This window comes from Heloderma suspectum, chromosome 9 (genome assembly GCF_057233095.1).
Source record: "Heloderma suspectum isolate Gila_16-S chromosome 9, 16-S_ref, whole genome shotgun sequence".
In the NCBI taxonomy this organism is placed as follows: domain Eukaryota; kingdom Metazoa; phylum Chordata; class Lepidosauria; order Squamata; family Helodermatidae; genus Heloderma; species Heloderma suspectum.
In genome coordinates, this window is record NC_139466.1 from 7,388,812 (window position 1) to 7,404,737 (window position 15,926).

Consider the following 15,926-nt stretch of genomic DNA (forward strand, 5'->3'; position numbering starts at 1 on the left):
GATGTAAAACAACGCAGGTGGAAAGAAATCCATGAGCTGAGTCATCTACCCCAAGACAACAGCCAGCTGGCCGTCTGCAGGCAGCAATAGGGCTCCACACAGTCTGTTACCGATGTCAGGCCTGGAGGATGTGGGAGGTCTAGGTGAAGGCTCATGCATCTACTTGGGGGTCCAGAGGTCCATTTTTGGATCTTACCTGCTGCAGGGTGGTGAGGAGGTCCAAGGTTTTCTGGAGCCGGTTGTGCTTCCTTTTGATCTCCTCCAGCAAGACGTCTGAATGGTGCCGCAGCTCGTTACACTGCTGGCAGATCAAGTTGAGGGCGTAATGGTGGTTAGCCGCTAGCTGGTGCCCGTGAAGGATCACTACTTGGGCCTTTCCTGTCACATCCTTTTATAGGAAAGCCAAAAGGGGCGGGGGGAGAAGAAAGTTAATACAAGGGCCAAATTCAATTTCAGAGATTCTCTCAGTGCTGCTGTGGTGTTCCTGCGTATTTGCCAGTGAGAATACCTTTTCGATAAGGCCTGTCCCACAGCAAGCAACACCTTCCACTACACACAAGAATGCTGCCACCAGGACCTTACCTCAGATCCAACAGCAATAAATTTTAAAAGCAAATATCCTCTTCCTGCCCCCCCACACACACTTAATTACCACTTCAATCCCATTCACTCAAACCCCTAGTCACTATCTATCTCCTCCCTATCTATCTCTTCACAAACCCTATCCAAATTCTTCCCTATCTGTTCCCTGTCTAAACTATGCAAGCACAGCTCCCTGGTTATATATCACACCATTTCACCCCACCCCACTCACTCAGCCAATCATCTCACATATGCAAGTGTATCATACCTCCTGTCACTCATACTACTCTCACTCTAGATCAACTTACCAGAAAACACAGAGTCATAACATTAATACACATACATAAACCCAGATGCATAAGTTATATACTTGTGACATCACAGCCGCATTCCAGTGGCGGACGGGGTCAAAGGCCAAAGGGTGAGGCCAAAAACACCAGCATATTTTAGCTTAGAAGTGGCAGTGCAACCTTTTAGAATGGAGGAAAAAAAACTGTGCAAAATTCAGGAAACCACCAAATGACTGGTGGTCAGGGTAAAAGGGTGTGGCCCCCTGGGAATCCCAGAAGGGATTCCTGGATTGGGACCCCAGGAGGACTGGATTTGGCCCCCAGGGCTGAGGGCAATGTATGACAAAAGGGTTGCTCAGTGATACTCTGTTGTAACACCCACAAACCCGACAAAAAAGACAAATACAAAGAGTGCTGTGGCACCTTAACATAACACAGGTATAGTGTGTTCAGTTGTCATGAGCTACAGTCCGGACATCAGAGGCATAAAATGATAAAGGATGCAAACAGACATGACAGCAAAAAATCCACGGTTGAATCACCTTGCATTTCATTTATTTATTGACTTATAAAATGCAGGTGGCTACTAGGAGGAGGGCCTTTTCTGCTGTGGCACCCCGGCTGTGGAATGAGCTCCCTACTGAGGTTCGCCTAGCACCTATACTGTATTCCTTCCGACACCAGGTGAAGACCTTTTTTTTCTCCCAGGCATTTTAGCATTCTAGACTTTTAGCTTTGCTGTTTTACATCTGTATTTTAAGCCTCTGTGTTGCTGCTAGGTTTTACTTTGGTTTTATTCTGGTTATGTTGTTATATTGTGGTTTTAACGTTTTTATATGTTATATTGTTTTACTGTGTGCTTTTTGGTTTTAATTTCTGTGAACCGCCCAGAAAGCTTCGGCCATTGGGTGGTATAGAAATAAATAAATAAATAAATAAATAAATAAAATTATAATTACAACATTTATAGGCTGCCTTAGAACAGCATTATCTGGGGAGCATATGATAAGGAATAAGGCAAATAAAAATGTAATAACTCTCTCTCTTTCTCTCTCTCTACACACACACACACACACAAAGAGAGAGAGAGAGAGAGAGAGATTGAGAGCACATAACAGTAGCCACAGAGAGAAGGAAGGTTAATTTGGATCAGGATCACAGTGCTGGGAAGGGGACTTGGCCTTGTTGTTATCTTTTCGGCACCAGGTTAAGACTTTCCTCTATTCCCAGGTGCTTGACAGCATGTGGTGGGATTCTTATTGCATCTGTTGAATTGTTTATGGTTGTCACCGATATTTTAGCTGCTTTATGACAGGGGTGGGCAACTTGTGACTTTCCAGATGTTTTGGCCTACAACTCCCACCATTAATCATCATTGGCTGTGCTGGCTGATGAGAGTTGCAGGCCAAAATACCTGGAGGGTCCCCTAGCTGTTTTAAATTGCTTTACCCTTTTGTATGTTTTTATTTTGTTGTTAGTCACCATAATTCTTTTTTGTTTTGAGAAAGGGGTCTAAGAAATAATAGTAGTAGTAGTAGTAGTAGTAGTAGTCTCACTTACACTGTTTTCCCGATGATGATCACCCCACAGACCCATGCTCCTATTTGCCCCATCTGAAAAAAATATACAAGTACCCAAGACAAATAGTGCGTGTACAATCCCCTAACTTATTGGCGTTGGGGGACTTCAACGTACATTCGGAGGCCATCCTCACAGGAGCACCTCAGGACTTCATGGAGACCATGGCCTCCTGGGAGCTGCACCATATTCTAACTGGGCCCACCCATGTAGCCGGTCATGCACTAGACCTTGTGTTTGTTTCTGGAGAAGCGGGGAGTGATCTGGAAGTCGGGGGTATATCCACCACCCCCTTGTCATGGTCAGATCACTATCTGGTGATGTTGGACTTCTCGGTTCCACAACCCCTCCGCAGGGGTGGAGGACCCATTAAAATGGTCCGCCCTGGTCTTATGGATCCGAATGGATTCCTGAACGTGCTTGGGGATTCTCTGGAGCACGCCAAAGGCCACTCAGTTGAGATCCTGGTGGGTGGCTGGAATGCCGCAATCACTGGAGCATTAGATCAGGTGGCTCCGAAACGCCCTCTCCCCCTGAACAGGGCTCGGACTGCACCATGGTTCAATCCGCGGTTACGAGCTCTGAAACAGGAGGTGAGACGGCTAGAGCGCCGGTGGCGGAAGTCTCGCTCCAAAGACGATCAGACACGGGCTAGAGCTGTATCTTCAGCCTATCACATGGTGGTGAAGGCAGCAAAAAAGGAATATTATGCTGCCTTTATCGCGTCTGCAGAGTGCTGTCCCAGGAGGCTGTTCCAAGTGGTCTGGAGCCTGGTCGGTCCTGTGGCTCCGGAACCCCTGGAGCATTCTAAGGCCTCCTGTGAGGCCTTGGCAAGGCACTTTGCAGATAAAATTGATTGGATTAGGAGTGTTACCCTGCACGCTGTGGATACAAGTTAGTGGGCAAGAAGAGGCCTGTGGCAAACCAGTTTTGTGGGATCAGTTCCAGCTTCTTCCTTCTGATGAAGTGGACAAGGTGCTTTCATCTGTAAGGCCGACCACCTGCTTACTTGATCCTTGCCCATCTTGGCTCATTATGGGCTGCAGAGAGAGACTGGGTGAGGGGATCAGGGCGGTGGTGAACGCCTCCCTTGAGGAGGGAGTGATGCCATCAGCCCTCAAGGAGGCAGTGATGACCACTCCTTGGATCCCCAAGTTCTGAACAACTTTCACCCAGTCTCAAATCTGCCATTTTGGGGCAAGGTGATTGAGTGGGTGGTGGCAATGCAGTTGAAGGCACACTTGGAAGAAACCGATTATCTAGACCCATTTCAGTCAGGCTTCAGGCTTGGGCATGAGACAGAAATGGCTTTGGTCGCCTTGGTGGATGATATGAGGAGGGCTCCAGACAGGGGTGAATGCTCCTTCCTTGTTCTCCTTGACCTCTCCGCAGCTTTTGATACCGTTGACCACAGTATCCTCCTGGACAGCCTGGAGGGGTTGGACATTGGAGACACTGTACTGCTGTGGTTCTGGTTCTTCCTCTCCGGCAGGTACCAGAGGGTAGCACTGGGAGAGGAGGTTTCGGACCCATGGCCACTCACTTGTGGGGTGCCACAGGGTTCCATCCTCTCCCAGATGCTATTTAACATCTATGTGAAGCCGCTGGAGGCTATCATCAGGAGGTTTGGGGTGCAGTGTCATCAATATGCGGATGACACGCAGCTCTACCTCTCATTCAAATCTTCACCAAGGTTGGCCATAGAATCCCTGTCCAAATGTCTGGAGACGGTGAGTGGCTGGATGGGGAGGAATAAGCTGAAGCTGAACCCTGACAAGACTGAGGTACTTTTGGTGAGAGACAAGAGGAGATTGGGGGATGTCGACCTGGTGTTCAATGGGGTATGGCTATCCTTGAAAGACCAGGTCTGCAGCCTGGGGGTCATTTTGGACTCCCAGCTATCCATGGAGGCTCAGGTGTCAGCTGTGAGCCGGACAGCGCTGTATCAACTCCATCTGATACGATGGCTGCGCCCCTTCCTTCCCGACCATCTGCTCCCATCGGTAGTACATGCCCTGGTCTCCTCTCGTTTAGGCTACTGTAATGCGCTCTACATGGGGTTACCCTTGAAGACAGTTCGGAAGCTGCAGCTGGTACAGAATGCGGCGGCTCGCCTGATTAAAGGCAGCCACCAGCAAGATCACATCACTCCAGTGCTGAAGGAGTTGCACTGGTTACCAGTTGTTTTCCGGACCAAATTTAAGGTGTTGGTTTTGACCTTTAAAACTCTATATGGTTCCAGCACAGCCTATCTTAAGGAGCACCTCCAGCAACACCAGATAGGCCGCTTAACAAGATCAGCCTCAGATGGCCTTCTCTCTGTCCCATCAGCCAGGACAGCTAGACTGGTGGGGACAAGGGAGAGAGCCTTTTCTGTGGTGGCCCCCACTCTGTGGAACTCCCTCCCTAGGGAACTCCGCCATGCCCCCTCTTTAATGAGCTTCTGCCGTGCATTAAAAACGTGGTTGTTCAGGCAGGCATTTGGGGTGGGTTAGGGTATTTTAGAAAATGTTTTTATTGTAGAATTTTATTGTTTTAAACTGTTTTATTATACGTTGTACATCGCCTAGAGTGGCTGGGTGACCAGCCAGATGGGCGATTAATAAATTTAATAAATAAATAAACAAACAAACAAACAAACAAACAAAGGTAGCCTGTAAATACAGCTACCTGCGAGATGGGATGGGGGGATGCAGTCTTCACTGGGGAAATCTCACCTTCCTCAGTGCTGTGATCTTGATCTGAACTGGGCCCAGAATCCAATTTGTCAATAAACTCGTAATTCAGCCATTTCATGCTGAGCTACAAACTCTGAGGTCTTTTTCACTGAACTGTTGTGACTTTGGAGGTGAGAAACAGAGTGTCCCTGGGAACACTGCCGTGTTTGAGTCAGATTTGTGGCTATATATCTTGTGTCAAGCCTTGTCCTTCAAAAACAGCAGAAGGACAATGTGAACACGTCACATCGGAGGAGGCTGTGTGGAGACCACCATGTCCCAAAATCACACCCCACTTCTAAACTTCCTATAATTCCTGTGCTTCCCCATCCCCCAACGTATATATCCCATTGGTTATACCTGTACTCCCTAAGCTCCTCCCCCGCCTCCCCTTACCTGGTTCCTGCCACCAATCTCATCTTTTATACTTCCCTTGCCCCGTAGTGTCGTGGAGACAGGACTCACAGGGACACTCTCATTAGCTGCCACCCGCTTCAGGCTTCCCTATTCCCTTCGAGTTCAGCTGCAATCCCCACAGTAACTATCGGGGAAATGAATATTCCCAGTAAAAATATATTGTTCCCTGTTGTAATGCAAAACATTTTTTTTCCCCGGTAGTTTCCTCCTGACTGGGCAATTAAGCTTTATAGAAGCTCCTGGTGGAGATGAAAACTGTTATAAGTGGGTTGTTGATATGGATCAATGCAGCTGCCTAGAATTTTTGGACTCTCCTGAAGAGGTGTGGCTATGGGGACTCTCATGATGAGCGCCTGCCCTTCAAAATTTACCATGGCACCACTGCCCTTGCCATGAGTTGAAACAAGCTTTGCAACTCCTTGGCTGGGTTCACACAACATGACAAGCCAGATTATGGGTTGAGTGTGGGTTGCTGTTGAACTGTGGGTTGTTGTTGAATTGTGGGCTGTTGTATTGTGTGAACCCAGCCACACTAGGAAACCATGGTTTGTTAACCACAAACAACACACAATGAGAACCCATGGTTTGTAGTTGGGTTATGAACTGTGGGTTGTTCATGGTTAACAAACCATGGTTTGTTACTGCAGCTGGGTTCACACAACCCAACAACCCATGATTCATCAACAACCCATGATTCAACAACAACCCATACTCAAGCTTGTCATGTTGTGTGAACTAGATCATTCTGTTTGAGCTTCTGGATTGTTCCAGCTCGATGAGGATGGCTGTTTCACATTGCCACAGGCTGAAAAAGAGGCTCACCTGTGACATTTTGTCCAAGTTATCCAGGTCCAAGAGCCTCTGTTTTACTTGAGAGATGTTATCTCCAGTATCGGACAATTCTCCTTGCTGGTCCATTAAAAATTCAATGGCTTTGCTGAGCTAAAAGGGGAAAGGTATATTTTCTTTAAAACAACAGGATGGGACACAGCATCATTGAAAGAACAAGCTTAAAGCTCCCGTGTGGGTCGACCAAATATTACAAAAACAGGGTTGTTGTTGTTGTTTTTAACTGTTGGAAATTATCTGATGGGAGTTACTTAGAGAGGCCAAAGTGACAGCTGCCTCATTTTACCTCTTGAAAGTGCTGCTCAAATTTCCACAGCTGCAAATATTGCTCCATTTTCAGCTGATGTTTCTCCCAGAATCCGTCAAAAGCTGCTTCCATTTCATGCAACTGTGCAAGCAACCTTTTCACAAGAGAAAGAGAGAGTTTAGTTATTTGTTTTAAAAGATGCCCTCAACCACATTTTGCAACAACACAAAAACTCTGATATGGGGCAAATTCAGAACATCCCATTTGTTGTTTTTGCATTGTTTGTTTTTAGTATTGGGTTTTATTCTTTTAGCCATATGTAATCCACCCAGATTAATATGGGTGGATTACATAATCATAATAATATGGATTGATTATGTCCTTTGCAGCCAAAGATGGAGAAGCTCCATACAGTCAGTAAAAACAAGACCTGGAGCTGACTGTGGCTCAGATCATGAGCTGCTTCTTGCAAAATTTCGGCTTAAATTGAAGAACGTCGGGAAAACCACTAAACCGTTCAGGTATGACCTAAATCATATCCCTGATGAATATACAGTGGAGGTGAGGAATAGATTTCAGGGATTAGACCTGATAGACAGAGTGCCTGAGGAACTATGGACGGAGGTCCGTAACGTTGTTCAGGAGGCAGCAACGAAATCCATCCCAAAGAAAAAGAAATGCAAGAAAGCCAAGTGGCTGTCTGATGAGGCTTTACAAGTAGCTCACGAAAGAAGGGAAGCGAAAAGCAAGGGAGAAAGGGGAAGATATACCCAACTGAATGCAGAGTTCCAGAGAATAGCAAGGAGAGACAAGAAGACCTTCTTAAATGAACAATGCAAAGAAATCGAGGAAAACAACAGAATGGGAAAGACTAGAGATCTCTTCAAGAAAATTGGAGATCTCAAGGGAACGTTTTGTGCAAAGACGGGCATGATAAAGGACAAGGAAGGCAGGGACCTAACAGAAGCAGATGAGATTAAGAAGAGGTGGCAAGAATACACAGAAGAACTATACAGGAAAGATTTGAATGTCCCTGATAGCCATGATAGTGCGGTCACTGAACTTGAGCCGGACATTCTAGAGAGTGAAGTCAAGTGGGCCTTAGGAAGCATTAGTAACAACAAAGCTAGCGGAGATGACAGTATTCCAGCCGAGCTATTTAAAATCCTAAAAGATGATGCTGTTAAAGTGCTGCATTCAATATGCCAACAAATCTGGAACACTCAACAGTGGCCACAAGACTGGAAAAGGTCAGTTTACATTCCAATCCCAAAGAAGGGCAACGCCAAAGAGTGTTCAACCTACCGCACAATTGCGCTCTTTTCACATGCCAGCAAGGTGATGCTCAAAATCCTACAAGCTAGGCTTCAGCAGTATGCGAACCGAGAACTACCAGAAGTACTAGCTGGGTTTCGAAGAGGCAGAGGAACTAGAGATCAAATCGCCAACATTCGCTGCATCATGGAGAAAGCAAGAGAATTCCAGAAAAACGTCTATTTCTGCTTCATTGACTACGCTAAAGCCTTTGATTGTGTGGATCACAACAAACTGTGGCAAATTCTTAAAGTGATGGGAGTACCAGACCACCTTACCTGTCTCCTGAGAAACCTGTACGAGGGTCAAGAAGCAACAGTAAGAACCAGACATGGAACAACCAATTGGTTCAAAATTGGGAAAGGAGTACGACAAGGCTGCATATTGTCACCCTGCTTATTTAACTTATATGCAGAGTACATCATGAGAAATGCCGGGTTGGATGAATCAGAGATCGGAATTAAGATTGCCGGGAGAATTATCAACAACCTCCGATATGCAGACGATACCACCCTAATGGCAGAAAGCGAAGAGGATCTCAAGAGCCTCTTGTTGAGGGTGAAAGCGGAGAGTGCAAAAGCTGGTTTGAAACTCAACATTAAAAAAACGAAGATCATGGCATCTGGCCCCATCACTTCCTGGCATATAGAAGGGGAAGAAATGGAAGCAGTGACAGATTTTACTTTCTTGGGCTCCAAGATCACCGCAGACGGTGACTGTAGCCATGAAATTAAAAGACGCTTGCTCCTTGGGAGGAAAGCTATGGCCAACCTAGACAGCATAGTAAGAAGCAGAGACATCACCTTGCCAACAAAGGTCCGTCTAATCAAAGCTATGGTTTTCCCAGTAGTAATGTATGGCTGTGAGAGCTGGACTATAAGGAAGGCTGAGCGCCGAAGAATTGATGCTTTCGAACTGTGGTGCTGGAGAAGACTCTTACGAGTGCCCTGGACAGCAAGGAGGTCAAATCAGTCCATCCTAAAGGAAATCAACCCTGACTGCTCATTGGAAGGACAGATAATGAAGCTGAAGCTCCAATATTTTGGCCACATAATGCGAAGAGAAAACTCCTTGGAAAAGACCCTGATGCTGGGAAAGACTGAAGGCAAAAGGAGAAGGGGACGGCAGAGGATGAGATGGCTAGATAGCATCACGGATGCAATGAATATGAACTTGAGCACGCTCCGGGAGAGAGCGCAGGACAGGAAGGCCTGGAGTGCTATGGTCCATGGGGTCACGAAGAGTCGGACACGACTGAACGACTGAACAACAACAACAACAACAATCCACCCAGAGGACTTTTGTTATTGAGCAGTTCTCCTTGCTGGTCCATTAAAAATTTAATAGCTTTGCTGAGCTAAAAGGGGAAAGATAATATAATAAATATAATAAATAAATGATCCGGTTCAGCTTTTGATATCACCCAACTTAGAACATAAGAACAGCCCTGCTGGATCAGACCAAAGGTCCATCTAGTCCAGCATTCTGTTCACACAGTGGCCAATCAGCTCTCGACCAGGAACCCACAAACTTCCAGAGTATTTGGCCTGGAGTTTATGACTTTATTTATTTATTTATTTGATGCATTTTTATCCCACTCTTCAATTAAAAGGCTCCCAGATCAGCTCACCCAAATCAACATTCATTTTCAGTAACATTTTTCTAGTTCTACACATTTCAAAGTATGCAGGTAGGGCTGGCAAGTCATGGAAAACAGCTGGAGAAGGAGCCCTAATACAGGGGTGCAGAGCTTCTTTCAGCCCAAGGGCCAAATTCCATTTCAGAGAAGCCTTCAGGGGCCACATTCCAGTGGTGGGTGGAGCTGAAGGCAAAAGGGCAGGACCAAGAATTCCCCAAATACCAGCATAGTGTCGCTTAAAGCCCTTCCTGCCAATAACAAAGAGAGGCATGTCAACCTTTTAGAATGGGGGGGCAGGAAACCCCCCAAACGTTTGGTGGCTGTGGGGAAAGGAGTGTGGACAGATGAAGGGGGTATAGCCTTCTGGGAAGGGTCAGATTGGGAGCCCCAGAGGGCTGAGCTGGTTTTGAGACAGTTTGGTTTTGAGACAGCTGGTTTTGAGACATCTTCATGTATATCTACACTCTGTGTGTGTGTGTGTGTGAGAGAGAGAGAGAGAGAGAGGGAGGGAGGGAGGGAGAGAGCGGAGGGGATACATGGAAGAGAGAAATGGATGGTGGATGAATGAACAGAAAATATGGTAGTTGCTTGTGTACTGCTGTGTGTTCTTTGTGTGAATGGATGCATGCATGGGTGTGTGTAAGAGAGAGAAGACAGAATGAATACAAATGAAAGAATGGATGGATGGATGGAAGCGACAGGGAGAGAGAGAGTGTGTGAAAGTCACCCAGGTGTAAAAACAAAACATGACCCTCAACACGCTCACCGGTTGACCGTCTCCCAGTCACCAGCTCTCTCCTGCGGTTGCTCTTTGCTGGCTTCGTCCATGTCTGGCTCTTCTAAACTGCACAAAAGCATGTTTCCCTCTTTGGTAACGGCCGTAATATCTTCCTGTGAAAGAGATCAAAGCACAGCTGATTATTGCATAAGTACCCTGGAATCCCCAATGACTACACCAGCCTTCCTCCAGATGTGTGAGCACCAGTTTAGGGGAAGGCTGCATGACACGTTTAATTCTGAAAGGTATTCGGACCACCTTGAATTTTGAAAGGTTTTTGGACGCCTGCTGTGAGACACTTTGAGTCGTTTTTAGGGAAAGGGGTCTAATAAATAATAGGAGAAGCATTTCAGCTTTTTAGAATGGGGAACAAACGGTGTACGAGAGCCAGTGTGGTCTAGTGGTTAAGAGTGCTGGACTGGGACTCAGGAGATCGGGGTTCCAGTCCCCACTCGGCCGTGAAACTCACTGGGTGACTTTGGTCCAATCACAGACTCCCAGTCTAACCTACCACAAAGGGTTGTTCTGAGGATGAAATGGAGAGGAGGACGACCATGTGAGCTGCCTTGGGTTCCTTGCAAGACGAAAAAATGCGGGAGACAAAAGTAATTAATCATACATCAATAAAAGCTGGGAAACCACCAAACGGTTGGTGGTTGGGGGATGGGGGGTGAGGCCAGGGGAAGGGGGGTGTCCTTCTGGGGAACCCCAGAAGGCTGGCACGGATCCCAGATTGACCGAATTTAGGCCCCTGTGCCTGAGCTTCTATACCCCTGCCTCAGTGGAGGCTGGTGGCTCCGATGTCTGTGGGGCAATTAATCCACCCCAGGTTTCAGTCAGAACTTTAAGGAGCTATCCAAGGTGAGAAGCACCTTAGATAGCTTCTTTAGGATTCTGACTGGTTCGGACTGAAACCTGGAGTGGATTCACTGTCCAGGGACACTGGAGCAGTGGATTTCCTGTGCTGGCAGGAAATTGGACACCCTTCTGACTCTATGATTCTAAGAAGTGTTTTGAGGGACTCTCTGTTCCTTTTCCCTTCTCTCCCTGTTCAAACATGGCCTCTAGCTAGTCAACAGTGATTGCTGGATTCCAAGATCCCATAACAGAGCAGCAAAAGAGAGCCAGCGTGGTGTAGTGGCTAGAGTGCTGGACTGGGAGCCGGGAGATCCGGGTTCTAGTTCCCACTTAGCCATGGAAGCTCACTGGGAGACTTTGGGCCAGTCACAGACTCTCAGCCCAACCTACCTCACAGGGTTGTTGTAGTGAGGATAAAATGGAGAGGAGGAGGAGGAGAATGTAAGCCGCCTTGGGTTTCTTGCGAGAGGACAAAAGGTGGGATATAATTGCAATAGATAGATAGATAGATAGATAGATAGATAGATAGATAGATAGATAGATAGCATAGGAAGGCGAACAGAGAATCAAACTGGCAGATCCCAGCAGAGAACCAAAGAACATCTCAGGACCGGGTAAAGATTCTGACACAACTTGCCTTCAGCTGGTAGTACTTCTCTGTGCGCAGGGCCAGGATCCGCTTGATCGAATAGGTGTCGTCCGGCAGCTCCATTTCTGCCAGCTCCATGCCAAAGGACTGCAGCATCTGGGCGATTTCCTTCACAGTTAGTGCAAAACTTTCTATAGCCTGGGAAAAAGTGGGTTTTCCTTCATCAACTCAACACTTAGGTTAGTGCTTAAGCTCAGTAAAAGTGGCACCAAGGGATAGATTTTGAATTTTATTTATTTATCTATTCATTACATTTCTGTACCACCCAATAGTCAAAGCTCTCTGGGTGTTTCACAAAAATTAAAATCATAAAGTACAACATGATTGGTCCTAATATAAAAACTCTTTAGGGCACAATCCTGTGCATGTTTAGACAGAAAAAATTCCTACAACTCCCAGCATGTCCAAAGCCAGCCATGCTGCTTAAAAGTTTGAAACAGAATAAAACCATAGTAAAAAAAAAAACAGTGCCAGTGTAAAGATCTAAAAACACAATAACAGGCTTAAAAACAAACCTAAAGGACTCAAAAGCCTGGGAAAAAATTTAAAAGAAGGTCTTTGCCTGGTGTAAAAAGACCACAGTGTAGGTAGATGAGCCTCTCTGGGAAGGGGATTCTGCAGATAGAGTGCCACCACTGAACAGGCCCTCCCCTTAGTAGCCACCCACCTCCCCTCATTTGACAGGGGTACCTGGAGGAGGGCCTCTGAACATGCTCTTAGGGTCTGGGCAGGTATACCGTATATATGAATGTGCTCCCCACACATTATATGGATGGTAGCTCAGTGGTAGAGGACGTGCTTTGTATGCAGAAGATTCCAGGTTCCATCCCTTGTTAAAGATATCTCAGATTGCAGGTGATGAAAAAGACAAGAGCCTTCTCTCCCTGAGACCCAGGAGGGCAGCTGCCAGTCAGGACAGACAATGGTGGGATAGGCGGACAAACAGTTTGAACTAGTGTAAGCCAGTTTTCTGTTTAACATGCTGATATTTTTCTACCATTTCCAAGGAAAGTGCGATCCCAATAAACATCTCCATTGGGAAGACCGGATGGCCGGGTTTTGGTTTTGCAGCATGCTCTCTACCCCGCCAGACAATCAGCCCTCATCTTGCTCACCCTGCCCTCTTTGATCCTGAATCTGTCAATCAGCCTATTTCAGCGATTGCTCACAAGGTTTCCCATGTCTCCTGATGGGATAAAAAGGAAGCCGCTGCTTACACAGTTTACTGCAAGGCACTGGGGGTCTTGTCTTGCACTAGGAGATCCTTGCACAACAGCACCACCACTGACGATGGCCAGAGGGAAGCATTACAAGCGCTGCTGTTGGTCTCTCACGTCTCTCCAGTCCACTAGTCCTGGCCATGACTTTGTTTAAATGTTTGCAGATTTAAAAGTGGCCCATTGACGACTAACGGGGAGCAAGACAATAATAAACTTAACCAGTATCCTCCAGCACTGGCCCTCCCCCCACCTCCCATTCTTATCATAAGCAATCGTATTCATACTGGATGGTAACCACATGAGCCCTATTTCCCAATCTAAGTTACACAAACATATCAGAAGCACATATTGTATGAGAGGGACGTACTGTCCTGAAGATGACCCATTCACTATGGCAGTACTCCAAGGTGCCCCCAAATTCGGGCGTCAACTGTTTTTCGTCGATGTACGTCAATAAGTCACTGACCGAACTCAGCATGACGACCTGGGGGAGAGAAAAAATAGAAGAGAGTCGTTGCTTATCCCTACAGAGGAAATAGAAATTCGGTATCCACAGGACTAGAAACTTGATCGGACAGGAGCACTCACTAGAGGTGCATTTATTTATTTCAGGATTCAGCCCATGGAGAGGACCATGGAGAGACCTCAGCCAAGGAGGAGGCATGGGGCCCTGCAGAAAGCTAGAACAGCTGAAGATTCTGAACAGTCTGCTGAGCTATCCAGTCCTAACAACATCTTGTCAACCCTCCTGACACCCCCTATTACCATCTGGGTCCATCCCTATCTGGCCACCTCTGATTCAGACAAATGTCTGTTAGATCTTTTCAAATATCATAAATTTAACACTGCCTTTCCTTTCCCCACACCATCATCTAACACTCACAGAAGGCTAAACGGTGGCAAAGTGTCCTTTGCATTTATTGTAATTAAAGTGCATTATGGCTGAACCACAATGAACAGCCCTAGAATGAACAACCCACACAGGTAAAGCTACCAAGTACAGAAGAGTAGAGGGTATGCAGGTAACTGCAACAGGCGTCATACCGGCAGTTTGAGTAGGAAATCCTCCTGGCTAAAGCGAAACCCAATGTCAGTAAAAGTGCGCTGGAAAAATCCAGTGGGCCGCAGGACCATCACAAGGTGCAGGTTGCCAGGGAAAGATGCCTACAAGTTAATGGGGGGGGGGAGAGGGGGGGAGAGAGAGAGGGGGGGAGAGAGAGAGAGAGAATCAGTCATAATTCCACATAAAGATCAAATCTGAAAATCAGTCATAGAGAGAGTTCTCCACTGTAGGGGACAACTCACAGTTTAAAACAGGGCTAGGCAACCTGGATCCAAGCAGATGTTTTGGACTACAACTCCCATAACTCCCAGCCAGGGCTGGCATCAAGGGTAGGCACAGCCTCCTGAGGGCCCACGCCCAGCAGGGCCCACTGACAAGAGCCCACTGATCTAAGGCCCCTTGCTCCAAATGTGGCGTGGGCACAAGCTAACGTGGGTACCGAAGGCTCTTTGGCTGACACCTTCTCCTGCCCCACCCCTGCTGGCATTGCTAGATTCCACACCCAAGGTGATAGCAGTCAACCTCCCACCGCACCCTAGAAATCCATGGGAGCAGCTGTTCAGGTATTTGCAAGTAAGGATTCTCCTTTCAGCCTCCTGGTGGCCTTTTAACCGGAGAGCCATATTTCTCCTCCTGGCAGGGTACTGATTAATACAGGGGAAATATAGGAAGGAACAGTGCTAGCGTCAAGGGTAGGCGCGGTCGGGCACCTTCCAAGGGCTCGCAACCCAGCAAAGACCCACTGACTAGGCCCCCATAGAATTGCTCCTCCTCTTCACCACTGCAACTTGCTTGTTCACCCGCCTCTTGCTCTGGCCCAGACAACGGTGGTGGTGAGGAGGAGGAGCAGGAGATGCCCTGGCCTCCTTGCTCCCCGGCTCTCTGCCTGTCAAGCAAGCGGCAGCAGTGATGAGAAAGAGAAAAGGGAGCAATCGCAGCTGGTGACAATGGCAGTGAGAAGGGAGGCTCACTGAGGGAGGCGGCCCATGGAGGATGTCTTCCCCAAGGGCCCTCCAAAACCTAGAGCTGCTGCTAGGGATGTAGCGAGCGTCTGGCTGGGGCTTAAGCCCCAGCGAGAAATCACCCGCTTTCCCTCTCCCACCCCCCAGACACCAGTCCACAGATCCCAGTGCTTGCTAGAACCACCATTTATGCCTGTAATCTTCCATAAATGGCCACTTTACAGCTGCCCTTTGTGTAAAATTGCCCTTTATGAAAAAGGCCGAGCCTCCATTTTTATGCAAAATGGCAGCTCGATGAGGGATCACTTGTGGACAGCCCGGCGACTCACCGCACACGGCAAGCAGGGGCGAGCAGCCAACGGGGGTCTGGCGAGCAACATGTGATCCAGACCACGGTGAGTTTGCCCATCCCTAGCTGCCGCTGCTCCCAGCCATCATGGCGATTGGTCAGGGATTGTGGGAGTTGTAGTCCAAAACATCTGCAGGGCACCAGGTTGCCTACTCCTGGTGTAGAAAATGCACAGTGCCGTCCCATCCTTTTATTCCAGTCACATGGTGTTGCACACTGGGAGTACCATGCATTATTTGTTTCATGTTTTGTACCCTACCTTTCAACTGCAGAATGAAGTGGTATTCTGTTTTTATTGATATTCTGTTTTTTAAAACATTTTTTTTTTTTTAATATGGTGTTCTACTCTTTTTGTCTTTTATTGTTCACCACTCTGGAATCTGTTTAGATGTGGAGTGGTATATAAGTATCGCA

At 47.2% G+C, this 15,926-nt stretch overlaps 1 protein-coding gene across 1 annotated transcript in view; it reads right to left on the reverse strand.

Moving 5' to 3' along the window:
- MCF2 (MCF.2 cell line derived transforming sequence) overlaps positions 1 to 15,926 on the reverse strand; it is a 94,201-nt gene that overhangs the window by 43,595 nt on the left and 34,680 nt on the right. The window contains exons 5-11 of the mRNA XM_084813668.1: positions 14,183 to 14,302; positions 13,506 to 13,622; positions 11,907 to 12,056; positions 10,400 to 10,524; positions 6,720 to 6,834; positions 6,407 to 6,526; positions 197 to 388 (exon numbers count right to left, since the gene is read on the reverse strand). Of these exons, the coding sequence (XP_084669794.1) occupies positions 197 to 388; positions 6,407 to 6,526; positions 6,720 to 6,834; positions 10,400 to 10,524; positions 11,907 to 12,056; positions 13,506 to 13,622; positions 14,183 to 14,302 (939 nt within the window). The remainder of the gene's footprint in view (positions 1 to 196; positions 389 to 6,406; positions 6,527 to 6,719; positions 6,835 to 10,399; positions 10,525 to 11,906; positions 12,057 to 13,505; positions 13,623 to 14,182; positions 14,303 to 15,926) is intronic.